The sequence below is a fragment of the Limanda limanda genome, chromosome 20 (assembly GCF_963576545.1).
Source record: "Limanda limanda chromosome 20, fLimLim1.1, whole genome shotgun sequence".
NCBI classification, from domain to species: Eukaryota; Metazoa; Chordata; class Actinopteri; order Pleuronectiformes; family Pleuronectidae; genus Limanda; species Limanda limanda.
Window position 1 is genome coordinate 8532687 of NC_083655.1, and position 13268 is coordinate 8545954.

At 49.0% G+C, this 13268-nt stretch overlaps 1 protein-coding gene across 1 annotated transcript in view; it reads left to right on the forward strand.

Annotated features, from left to right (window-relative positions):
* The window catches only part of gli3 (GLI family zinc finger 3), a 72756-nt gene extending 61897 nt beyond the window's left edge, over positions 1 to 10859 (forward strand). Inside the window, exons 10-14 of the mRNA XM_061094036.1 lie at positions 5520 to 5669; positions 5776 to 5940; positions 6282 to 6572; positions 7532 to 7925; positions 8497 to 10859. Of these exons, the coding sequence (XP_060950019.1) occupies positions 5520 to 5669; positions 5776 to 5940; positions 6282 to 6572; positions 7532 to 7925; positions 8497 to 10859 (3363 nt within the window). The remainder of the gene's footprint in view (positions 1 to 5519; positions 5670 to 5775; positions 5941 to 6281; positions 6573 to 7531; positions 7926 to 8496) is intronic.
* The last annotated feature ends 2409 nt before the right edge of the window (positions 10860 to 13268 follow it).

A 13268-nucleotide genomic window follows, 5' to 3' on the forward strand; every position in this document is an offset into this window, starting at 1 on the left:
TCCCGGTGCAGCTCCGACACCAAACCGTCAATGTGTGTTTTGCTTTCTGTGCTGTGAGAGTTTCTTCACACTCGCAACATCCCAGCACCATCACCAGCAGCTGCACTCCTCTGCACAATGGACAGCCAGCGGTCAGAGTCCGAGCTGCACACATCCACCGACACAGCCTTCCGGATTCCTGATTGGTTGCGGTGGCGACGCTGGTAATGGGCTCAGAAGCTGCAGAGCACATCTCACAGCTGAACACTGACTCGCTGGGTTAAGCCTCCCGGAGTCGGGACGTGAGCTTTGTGGCCGACGCTGGACCGGCGCTCGTCCGGCCTCTTATCAGACGGCTCACACAGCCCGGGAGATGGATGGCTCTCATCACACTCCGCTCGAGGGTTTCACTGTTAAACTAAATATTAATGACATTATGGTGGTGTCGCCCCCATGATGGCTACTTACACTGACGCTATTAGCTCTGCTGTGCTCTCTGGCCCAAGTTGGAGAGGTGGTGAAAATACACCAATATGATGCTGTGAACAAGGGATGCTTGGAGCGCACACACACACACACACACACGTAGTATATACATGAAACACACATCACCACACATCTGATAGAAAGATCCTCAGCTCTCCACAGCTGTCTACTTGCCGTCTTGACATTGCAATCCTCAGCTGCGGTGGTAACCCCTATCTATAATTGATATCCTCAGCGCGGAATGGGCTGCCTCCCGTGTTTGAAGGGCTCGGCTCAAAGGTTGAGGATCTTGACAACTTCTTGCCCCTGTTTCAGGAGGCGTGATGAGTTAAGGTGGTGGGAGAAGAGGGGGGGGAAGGCTTCTTAATGGAGGGGAAAGCTCATCCTGCCGGGTCTGCAGTCGCACCAGGTGGCCGTCCGAACAAAGCCGCGTCCTCTCGCTCCTCCACGTACACACCGGCCCTGTAACCTTGCAGAGCCGCACTTACTATTATCAGATTGCCGTGCAACAAAATCCTTATTAGTTTTCCATTTCTCCATCTTGGAATTGTTTCATTTCCCCGGCATTTGACTTTCTGATTTTTTTTTTTTTTTGCATTGTATTTCTCATTTTCTATGCACATGCAGATATGCAGAGAGACGCCAATAAAAAGTCTTCGCCTACAGAATCCCTGTCCTCTAATTCAGCAGAGCGGACGGGAAAATGCTCTTATCTCTCCGCACCCCCACCCCCCTCAGTAATAGGATAAGTACAGTATTTGGACCACAGTGGCTCTCCTCGCACACTGGGAGGGGTTTGGGGGGGGGGGGGGTGGATTTTCATATAACCAAACAATGGAGCGTCCCTTCCCCCCCGTACTTGTCTTCTGCAATAGCCTCGGGGGAAAAAAACACGATAAGACTTTTAAAAAAGCGAGTTTCTCCTTGGTTGTAGCCATCGCTTTAGTACAAAGTTAAACACGGACTCACATTCTGCAGCGGTTAACACAACGTGTGCTGAGTTGAGTTGTCGTGAAAACAAGACTCTCTGAAGTATTTGAAGTATCTCTAATTCAAATATCCCCCTTTGTCTTTGCGGCTGTCCTAATTTTAGAGTTAAGCCGGCACGCCACCCTCATCGCGTCCCACCTTGTTCCAAAGCTCCTGCCGCGCTCTTGATGCATATTTTTACATCCTCAAACACGCTCCCACCATGACACGCCACGGCGTTCCTTTATCATCCGCCTTTAAGCGCCCTCGGTGCAGCCGATAAGATAAACATCAGATCTGTGCAATTTAGCTCACTTATCGGTGCTACCCAGTCAGCAGAAGCGAGGCGGGTGTCAATTTTAGTTTGCTGTATTTATTTCATTTCTTACATTTCAACTCTGCACCTCTCTATCTCCCTCTCCACTCAGCTCCACATTCTTTTGCTCTCCCCCCCTTTTTTTTTTTTTGGGTACAAACCTCCCTCTCTCTCTCTCTCTCTCGTTTTCTCTTTCATTTTCTCTCCCTCCTCTCTTAGCCCTCGGAGGGAGCACTTTTAAAGATAAGGCCTGGTGGCTTCTTTAATGTCTCTCTTCTGAAGTGGGCTCTTTTCACTGGGGTTTGTCGCCGGAGAGGCCGAACCCCACACTCTCATAATTCCCTAATATGGCCTCGCTCAACAATCTTTCAGTATTTTCCCATTGATCTATTACGGATACTTTGCTGCAGAAAAACCTGCAAGGGAGCGACGCATGTTCACCACTGCAGTGTGGTGGAAAAGTTCAAGTGAGCCGTGTTGTCCTCTGTGTGCTGAAGCATTCTTATAAAAAGGAGTGGCCGTAGACTCACTGGATATAAGAGGACAAAAAATAATCAGGTCCAGTGTCACGAAAGGTGATAACGTTTGAATTAAAGCACAAAAGCAGTTATTTATTAGATTTTTTGACTATAAATTCACAGTTCACTTATCTAAGGGAAACTCAGAGTCCAGGTTGAGTCGTGTCATCGTGAGCTGGCTGGTTTTGGCGGATGTTGAAGACGCCATGGGGGGTGTGATGGGTTGGTGGTCTCTCTGCCTGTGTGTGTGTTCTGACAGCTCACCAGGCCGTTTCCGACCCACCGCAGTCGTACAGTTCTGTTCCAGGTCATCTCAATAGGTGGCGTTGTCCTGGCTCTCCCGGCACGCAGCCCTGCTGAGGCGGCGGCTGTGCGCCTCCCCGGTGTTGCGGCGAGATAAACGGGGGTGCAGTCTAAAGGCGGCCCCCCTCTCTGGCTGCTGGCGCAGGCCTTTAATTGGTAAAATGCAGATTTTTTTTGATCAGGAGAAGGATTAGGCCCCTTATCTGTCTCGAGTATCTTACTCTAAGATGAAAAGACTGTGCTGAATTACACATGCCAATTCCAGCTCCCTGCCCCCTGCTCGCTCACGCACTCACTCTCATCCTCCCCCCTTCCTTCCTTCCCTCACTCACTCAATCTTTCCCCCTTTTACTTACTCCCTCCCTCCCTCCTTCCCTCCCTCCCTACTTTGCCTTTTTCATGCTGTTTTTCCCCTCTCTTTACACAAAGCACTTCAGCAACTGACATCACAAAAGAGCATATGATTTATTAGGCAGTGTTTGATAAAGCTAAACGGTGTTGCGGGTCCCACAGCTTAGTGAAATTGCCTTGTAAACAGGCTCTCTGTTCATGCACGCTTGCATTCTAATGCACGAGGGCCGTGTCCCAGGGAGGGTTTGATAAGGAGACACGGAGATGGATGCTGAAGTGGGGAAAATGCTGGGAAATAAAAGCGAAAAACAAACAAAAAGATAGGATTCAGTGTATTACAGGAAGGGAGAGGGATGCTGGCAGAGAGGGACAGGAAATCATTTGAAATCAGAAGCACTGATTTATCTTTTTTAGAAAATACACAAATACAAAAACAAGCAGAAAATAGATTATGTTTTTTTCTTTAGTGCTGTTAATGTTTATGGATGTTTTTACCATACACCTAAACAGCAGGGGTCTGGACCAAGAAAACAGTGTCTGCACCTGTGTGTGTGTGTTGTGTGTGTGTCTTCCGTGTCCCATGTGTCCGTGTCGCCCGGCGCTTCCTGTCGTGCGACTCCCTCCTAAATCCATCTTGGTGGCGTTTTTACAGTTGTTGGCCGATAAGCTGGCAGGGGGAAGATGAATAACCTGCCGCGCCGCCGCTATCAGCACCTGTTTGTCGATTTAGCCGGCCAACGCGGCCTGTCTGCTCAGCATGGAGATTATTGATTCAATAAAAATTGCCATTAGATCATGCCATTAGGTTCCTCGGCGGCCCCTCTCCCCTGTCCCCCTCTCTGTCAGCTCAGAGGCTCATGCATCACACCCGTCAACGACCTCCTTCATTTGTACAAACAGGGTGCGAGTGTGTATCCATCTGTGTGTGTGTGTGTGTGTGTGTGTGTGTGCTTACACTGTGTGCGTGAACTCGTGTTGTGCCAGCCACCGGCGCTCTCCCCATCGCTCTCAGCCAGCGGATATTGAACGCTGCTCACAACAGACCGATCGCTTGCCACAGGGATTCCCTCACGGAGAGAGGGAGAGGACGAGTCAGGTTGTTCTGAGGCTCCGGCCGCGGTGGAGAGGAGGAGATCAATCTTGGGGGAAACTTCACTAATGTCCGTGGTCGTCCAGTCCCCAATCATTTCCCATGGAATTAGTCTTGTTTTGTCACTTTAGAATTAAAAAAATGTCAAGCGAGAATAATGGCGGTCCTTTGCGGATATATTAGTGTCAGTGTTTCTCTGTGCTTTTGCTGTCGCACCCTGTTGTTACTGCGCTGACTCATTTGTCGATTCTCCTCCTTTAGTGCTACTAGGGCGGGGGGGTGGAGGAGTGAGAGCGGCGGTTTTGTACTTAGAAGAGACTCTCGGGTCAAAACGTCTTGAAGATTAAAAGCAGGGCGGTTTCTGCTGGATGCCCGGGTCACGGTTCTCTGTGGGGTCGTGACCCGGCCGGTGGGCAGGGCAGCGGGAAGGTACAAGGATGGGATTGTGAGAGCGGTGTCATGCCTGGAGGGGGGATCTGACCCGGGATGCTTTATGGGCTTTGGTCCCCACTGCATGTTTTAAAGCTCAACAATCTTGCGAGTAAGTGCTTCACAGAAAGCACGTTTCCCCCCAGATATTTAAGAGCAGTCAAAGTCAAGTTTCTGTTTATCTCCCCTCCATCTCTCCCGTTGCCTCTTCATTCACCCCCGAGGTAAAAAAGATTCTTCTGGGCTGCTCAGGAATGTAATAATACCGGTTTCTTTAGGTCAGGATATTGTGTCTGTCTCCCTGGGTTTAAATTGCTCTCAGAGAGGCACTTCAGAGGCCACCACACAGTGTTGTCTATGAAAGAGAGCCAGATGTTGACTCCATCCCCAGAGGGCTCTACGTCTGGATGTGCTTTTTTTCCCCTTTTCAACCTTCCTCATTCCTCTGTAACATCCACCATTTACCCCGTTTTACGAGACAGTTTGCGAGAAAAGAAGAAGAAAGATGGAGGGAAAGAGGGTCGGCGAGAGAGAAAAGGTGGCGCTCACAAATATAATGCTTGGCTGGAGTTGTAAAGCCCTCACATTTCAGACGCCTCGACTGAACTTTAGATTTTTTCTGCCCTATCTCCGCACCTCCCTCCCACCTCCCCTGCCTCCTAAGCCTCAGATTGGAAGTTGCCACGGCAGCACAACTGTCAGCACTTGTCATGGGGGGGGCGACGGCCCCGGTGTGATGCGAAGTGACAGGGTTTTTATTTGAAAATCCCGGTCAGGTCGGACAGCGAGGCTCACGACTCTGCCTTCTTCGCCTCGGCCTTTGTGAAGATCTCTGCCGAGCGAGGGAGGAAAAAAGAAAAGAGGGAGAGATTTAAGAAAGATCTGATGGAAGAAATTAAAAGAACCACATGCAAAGGACTGAAAAACGTTGTATTTGTCTTTATACAGGGCAAAACATCCCCTCGAGCTGAACATCAGTTTGAAGCCAAATTACATCGTGCAGACATTCTTGTGTACGAACACAGCAAAGAGCTGATAATGATGCAGGAGTTTAACTTTCCTTATCTCTCTTTTCTAGCACATCAACAACGACCACATCCACGGGGAGAAGAAGGAGTTTGTGTGCCGGTGGGAGGAATGCTCTCGAGAGCAGAAACCCTTCAAGGCTCAGTACATGCTGGTGGTCCACATGCGCAGGCATACCGGGGAGAAGCCGCACAAGTGCACGGTGAGCATCCTCCTGTTGGAGCAGTGCATGGACTTCATTTATTTTCCAGATCAAAAAGCTGTTTTACATCAACGTGCTGATGCTCCTCTGCTCTGTCTCCCTGCAGTTCGAGGGCTGTGCAAAGGCCTACTCCCGTCTGGAAAACCTTAAGACTCACTTACGCTCCCACACTGGAGAGAAACCATATGTGTGTGAGCACGAGGGCTGCAACAAGGCCTTCTCCAACGCCTCCGACCGGGCAAAACATCAGAATCGAACACACTCCAATGAGGTAATGACAAACAACTTCAAACTTAAACTAATACAGCGCCTGTTCCAAATCTGACTGTTAGTTTGGCCTGTGCTGATGCTGGTTGCAGCTTTAGTTTCTGAAACTGTAAAAGTGACCTGCTGTACTTGAGCCACGGCAAATAAAGACCAGCTGCAGGTCCACAGAACCCAGGTTTTATTAATATTGAACGTATCACGTGTCAAATTCGACAGTGCACTTCCTTGGGGCCCTTAACAATTGTCAAGTGTGAAGCCGATAAGATGAATTCTAGATTTCTGGAATTGTTCGATAGACGTTTACATGCTCCTCATCCTCTCATCTTCGTCTTTTCATTTCTTCAGAAACCGTACGTGTGCAAAATCCCCGGCTGCACCAAGCGCTACACAGACCCCAGCTCCCTGCGCAAGCACGTGAAGACGGTGCACGGGCCGGAGGCGCACGTCACCAAGAAGCAGCGTGGAGATTACCCGCGCCCACCGCCCCAGCCGCGGGAGCCAGGGAGCAACGGCCAGGGCCGGTCGCCGGGGCAACTGCCCCTGGGCGGGTACACAGACCAAAGGGAGTACAACCACGCTACCTCAAAACAAGACGACTGTCTGCAGGTCAAGTCCATCAAGACAGAGAAGCCAATGGTGAGACTTCCTTTCATCCTTTTACTTCCTGACGCTCAAACCTTTAACATTAATATCTCCTTTAACAACTAATTTCTTTACATAACAATCTGAGTATTTCTGTTAACACTGAATTGAGGGCATGCACGTTAACCCCTGACGTCTTCTAACGAGTAAATCTTTTCTTCTGTTCAATGCTTCGGCATGCTCCTCCCTTTCTTTCTAAGGACAGTGGGTAATCAGGTGAGATAGGTGTCCCTTCACAATCTGTAAAGTCTCTTTATCACTTCTTCTCATCCTCTGACATCTGCATGACACTTTTCACCCACTTGCCCATTAAGATTTGTTGCCGTCTGCGTTTCCTTCATCCTTCACATTCATGAAATCTACAAAAGTCGATGCATTTCTCTCTGGACTGTGAGAAATTTCAAAAATGTCTGATAACGTCAAGGGCTCCACTGTGCAGCCAAATCCTCTCAATAGGAAACAGGGCGAATACCATTTAAACGCTGCCGACGCTCGATGCCAAAAAAAGTGATTCCATTATTCCTCAGTGCATCATAGTTTCTAGGATTCAGTAAACAACCTAATTAGGCACCAGCCAGTCTCACAAGAGGCCGTTATCCTATTTGTCGAACCTCTGAAAACTACGCAAAACATGATTTTCTCTTTAGGAGCATTTCTTTCAAACATCCCCAGTGGATCACAGGAGGAGGCATTACTCATGTCTCAGTAATGTGCAAAACTGTGTTGAGCAAACTCCTTGTTCTTCCTGAGTAAGACACGAATAATTATCATTTTCTGTCGTCATAGGAAATGCATCCTTCAAAAGCATTACATTGTATGATTGTTTGTGACATAAGACACCGTATATATAACCTTCCCTGTGTTACAAATCTAGGTGATTATCCTCATTTTGTGTTTCTTTCCTTTCTCTACCCTCTTCTCCTGATCTTTCGTTCCTGACCCGCGTGCGTCAGACGTCTCAGCCAAGCCCTGGCGGTCAGTCTACATGCAGCAGTGACCAGTCCCCAGTCAGCACCTATCCCTGCAGTGGACTCCAGCTTGCTGTGAGCGCCGGACGCTCGCCAGGGGAGGGGCTGGAGGAGGACGAGGAGAGGGAGGACAACGAAGAGGTGGCAGAGGAGGAGTGCGAGTGCGAGCGGGCCCCCATCATGGACTCCACAGTCTCCACGGCAACCGCGGCCATGCTGACCCTGCAGGCAAGGCGAAGTGTCGGCCGCCCCGTGCGCTGGATGGAGCACATGAAGATGGAGAGGCTGAAGCAAGTGAACGGAGCCCTGCCCAGGCCGGGGCCCCTGTCCCCCACACCGCCCCCCAAAGGCTCCACTCTGCCCACCATCCTGGGGAAGGGTAAAACTAACTTTTAAAACTTTTTTCAATTTAATTTACTTTGAAAATCCTGAAATCTGAGGGTCCTAGAGGGTATGAAGAGTTTAACTTTGGCCCACAGCCCTGACAAAATAGCTCATAGTAGCCAATTTGACACGGAGCTCATGCGGGCATGTTCCAGTGGAAAAACACCTGCTCACCAGATTTACACATCACCAGAAATATGTGTAACATGACATTTGGAAAAAGGAATTATCCAGAACACCATCTTGTCTTTTTTGGCTGAAGCGTTCGGGGCAAAACAAAGGCTTAAAATCTATTTTATGCTGGAAAAGGGTATCAAACCCATATCAAGCTGTGTATCATATCAGGGGGAAGAGCATGTAACAATGTTTCATGGCTGAGTGCTGCCAGTTGTCTGTGGTAACATCTGTTTTCAGGGATCTCTCTGCACTTGAACGTAACTTATTAGTCTTCTTCCCTCTCATCCTCCTGTTATCTCCCTTTTTAACCACATAATTTCCTTGTTCCCTCTATCGATATGCACGTTTGCTTGATTTTCCATTTTTTCCCTCTCTGTGTTACTCATCAGGATCCTGTCTGGGCAGGCAGTCGGGGGTGCCTGCTCCTCAGCCACCCATTCATGCTGAGCTGGGGAGCACCGAGCTAACCGTGCTCAATTTGCTCCGGCGTGACAGCAGCGGCAGCGCGACCAGCTCGGCCTACCTGAGCAGCAGCCGCCGCTCCTCTGGCATCTCCCCCTGCTTCTCCAGCCGGCGCTCCAGCCAGGCGTCCCAGAACGAGGGCACGACGGCAGCCGCCCACCACCGCCGCCTCCACAACCTCAGCTCCACCGACTCGTACGACCCCATCTCCACTGATGCCTCCCGCCGGTCCAGCGAGGCGAGCCAGTACGGAGGAGGAGGCGGGGGTGGAGGGCTCTTCTCATATGGGGGCTGTGGAGGTGTAGGAGGAGTGGGCTGTGGAGGAGGAGCTGGCTCCCGGGGGATGCTCACTTTAACCCCAGCACAGCACTACCACCTGAAAGCCAAGTATGCGGCGGCAACTGGTGGCCCACCCCCCACGCCTCTGCCCAACATGGAGCGCATGAGCTTGAAGACTCGCATGGCCTTGATGGATGATGGTGGGAGCAACCCCTGTTTGCCACCTCTGGTCCGGCCACATCACTGCGGCGAAGGTACCAACGGGTACACCAACGGGTACATGGGACACACCGGGTACAGGAGGAGGGTCCTCTATCCTGGTGAGGGGCCGCTGAATGGGAACCGCAGGGCCAGCGACCCAGTCCGGACGCAGGCTCCTGATCTGTGCAATCTGCCCCCGGTGCAACGCTTCAACAGCCTTAACAACCTCCACCCTCTTCCCCCTCTGGCTCATCATTCTACGCCCGAAACGCGTAACTTAAGCCTACAGAACTACACCCGCTCCGAGGGCAACCTGCAGAGAGGCCTGCAGCACTCGCCCTACACCCCCAGCATCGCAGAGCATGCAGCCTTAGAGGCCCTGGCCATGGAGGATGACAGCCAGGCTGGCCTGTTGCTCGAGGACGAGGATATGCTACCGGATGACCTTGTGCAGTATCTCCACTCGCAGGTGGATGGCGGCTCCTACATGCACATCGAGGACCAAATAGCTTCTAACCAAAGGGACGCTTCACATCCATCTGCGGAGGAGATTGAACAGATCCAGACATCAGCGTTGAATTTAACCTTCCCTGGGTGCCATGGTCTCCAGCAGCAGCAGCAGCAGCAGATGTCAGAAAGGAAGAGCCCCAGTAAGCTTCCCATCCAGTGGAATGAAGTGAGCTCTGGTAGTGCTGACAGGTCTCCTCAGAGGGCACCAAACCATCACTCCCAGTGTGGAAGGTGGTCGGGCCCAGAACAGAATGTATCTGCACCTTTTGGGAGGTTTGGAAACATGGTAGTTCAACAGCAAGTGCCCCTTGATTTCCAGAACAGCTGCTCCCAAGCCAATCAGCCCCCGAGTGCTTACAGCAGCCCGACGGTGAAGCTAGAGAATCAGCGTAACTCCTGCATGAGAGGAACTAGTCACAACTCCAATAACATCTTTGGGAGGCCGAACTTCTCACAGACCGTTGATGAGCCTCTTCTCGAGGGCTTCAAACAGCAAGTCTCTACTGGACCTCAGAAACAGAGCCACTTCGAGCAGAACCACAACAGCAGCACCTCTTGTCAGGTTGGGAACCACCTCAACCTCAGCAGGGGCTCCATGGACAACCTCCACAGCCTCTCCCAGGGCACCACCCTTCAGCACAGCCGGCAGGTCCAAGTCCCTCGCCCTCCGATGAACAGTTACAGGAACATGGTCCGGACCCAGCAGTACCTCAACGCCGAGAGCGCCAATGAAATCCAGGCGAGCCTCAACCAGCAGCAACAGCTGCAGAGGAGCGTGGACCACTGCTCCCTGGCACATCAGGTGTCTGGGCTGAAGCTGGAGGCCCCAGACCACGGATACTTAGAGCAGGTGAACGGTGACTGCCTCTCTTATGAAGCAGCGGATCACAAGGCGTCCTCCTTCCCTGTCCTGGAGGACCAGTGCCTGCTGGACTCCATGGCTGAGTCAGCGAGACAAGGTGGCGGCGGTGGCAACTCGGCGGCTCTTCTCTCCCCCGGCGCCGACCAGGTGACCAGCACGGTGGGGGGCCATGTGCCTGGTGTGCTGGACGAGGGGGTGAGCCTGGACTTTGGTGTCATGCTGGAGGACGGCTTCGATCAGGGCAGCTTGGTGTCGGGGGTGTTGAGTCCCTCCATCTTTCAGGGTCTGTCCAGGACCTCGTCACGCCTGACCACGCCGCGAGCGTCCGCCACCTTCCTCAGCGTCCCCCCCGGCCTCAACAACATGGCCATCGGAGACATGAGCTCTCTCCTCACCACGCTGGCCGAGGAGAGCAAGTTCCTGGCTATCATGCAGTAGCTGCTCTCTCTCTCTCTCTCTCTCTCTGCTTTCTCCTCTGTTCGGAAAAATGGTAAAGAAAAGGAAGAGAAGAACTCTGGTGTATGTGAAGATGAAGACAAAAGTGGCAATTATGAGAACTTTATTATGTACGTAAAATGTTCTGAAATAGGCAGACGCCAAAACTCATTTATTTTGTAAAAAAAAAAAGAAAAAAAAGTCATCCCACAAAGAAATGGGATGTGTCAAAATTATGTATAGTTAAATAGTTATATTCCTTTTGTGGAATGAAGGCTATTTTTGGAAGCCCTTCTCTTTGTATTACTATGTGATGGGGCGCAAAAGCTCACGTCTTTAAAACAGTATTCCGTGTATTGTCACTGTTTTTGCTGTACACACTGTTGGTTAAAAAAAATGCATGCGTTTAAAGGTTAAACATTGAACACTGTCTAAACACGTACATATAGACGAGCCCATGTGCCAAGTATCTATAGTTCTGATCCCCACAGGTACAGAAGCTCTAAATCTAGCAGGTGAGACACGGGTCATCACATGAAAAGGCCCTGATGAAAAACTTTATATATCATACGTTTTAAGAAGTGGTATATTTCCATTTGTTGTCCTTTTGTTTGTACGTTGCTTTTGTGAATCTGTAAATGTTCCAGTGCTTCTACCAACTTCTACCAAGTGGTGTTTTTTCCCCCCGACGGTATCGAGTCCAATAATTGGACGCGACATTTCAAGACGCCGTAGATAGTCGTCTCCTTGATATATCTAAATGGCGTAAGGTACTCACAAGTGTATATAACAGTGTTTTTTATATTGTTTGTGATAATCTGGTTTTGTTTTTTGGGGCTGATGTGAAAATGGACATTTCCTCCTCAACGATCAAAGGTGACACTTGGTGCTTTCTGTTGCTGACATGAACTGATACGAGTACTTTATGGTTTTAATCTGTCTTAACGACCACAGCACATGGGATTTTCCTCCCATTGATGATAAGTGCTGTAAAGTGATGTGTGTTTTTTGCTCCACAGGAAAACATCCGTATTGTTTTCTCCAAAGCTCTTAAATTCAGAATGTGTACTGCCACCGAGTATTGCAGTAACTTTGTCAACAGTGTTAGTTTTGCCTTGCGGCTGCGAAACAGAATATCAAGTAGTTTACCTTCTATTCAGCATCAAAACAACGAGGTACACGTTGTTCTATCGTTCTTTGGTACTACTTTGTCATTTTGTAGCCATGCATTGATGGTGTTTTTCTTTTTTATCTTTTGAAAAAAGTAGAAATCATTTCCTTTGAAAGAAGGAAATTACACGGAGGTATGTGCCTTATACGTAATCTGCTGTCGGTAAAGAGAAGAGATCACTGCCAATCTTCCATTGTGAATTATGAAAAAAATACAAAAGAAACATGTAAAGCGTCTCATGAGACCTGGGAGAAAAAAAAAGATAAAATTCTTAGAACATTTATATAAGAAAAGTCTGAATATCAGAAAAGTTAAGATTTGGCGGGAATGCATTCTACTTTTCTTTGATTTTGCTTTTTTTCTTATTTTTTTTCCAAGTTTTCACATTTATTGTGCTTTTATATATTATATGTAAATACAATACTCTTTCTGTAGGTTTTAGCGGAGGAAATGGGGGGAGTATCCTGGGGCCTGTAAAGAAACTGACTTTAAAAACACAGGGATTCCGGGGCCCTGGGGCGGAGGCCAGACAGATCTGGCTCAGAGCGGAGCTTCAAGTGCCCAGCGCTGCCCCTCCGCCAGAAGAGCCACTTTGCTCTTTTTCATAACTGAATACAAATGTGTTGTATGGTTTAATAAAAACGGAAATTCTCTTTTCCTCTTTATAAGCTGGTCTGATCATGAGAAATGCTCCAGTTTGAACTGTGTTCTTTTTTTTACCAACTAACCCAAGATGGAAAATAAAAACATATTTAGAACAACGTTTTTTAATTTTGCACAGAAACATTATAGCAGTTTTAATAGGAAACGCATTAATGGAACCATGAGCTTTATTAAACACTTTATTTAAAAAAACTGTGCCAAGACAAATGTGGACTGAAGTTTGCGCAGATATTTTTCAACAATTACCTCATCGGTAATAAAACAAATGTACAGTTTTTAATGTGTAAAACTCAAACACTCGTCCCCCTCAATGACTTCATTCATTCATACCCTGTGCATCTGATGCCCTCTTCTGGTCGTCACTGGAAACTACAACTAACAGAATCTGTGCAGTGGGAATTTCTCTTTTAATTTGCTAACAGTTATGTTCGTCCCTCTGAGATTAAAGCCAGTATTTGTAAGTGCCCTTCCCCATTCACACCGAGCTCTTTACCTCTGGTTATTCCACTGTAACACATGTATTAACAGACGACTTCAGGCCGGCAGCCCATCAGCTCCAATCACACGTCCTTCATCCC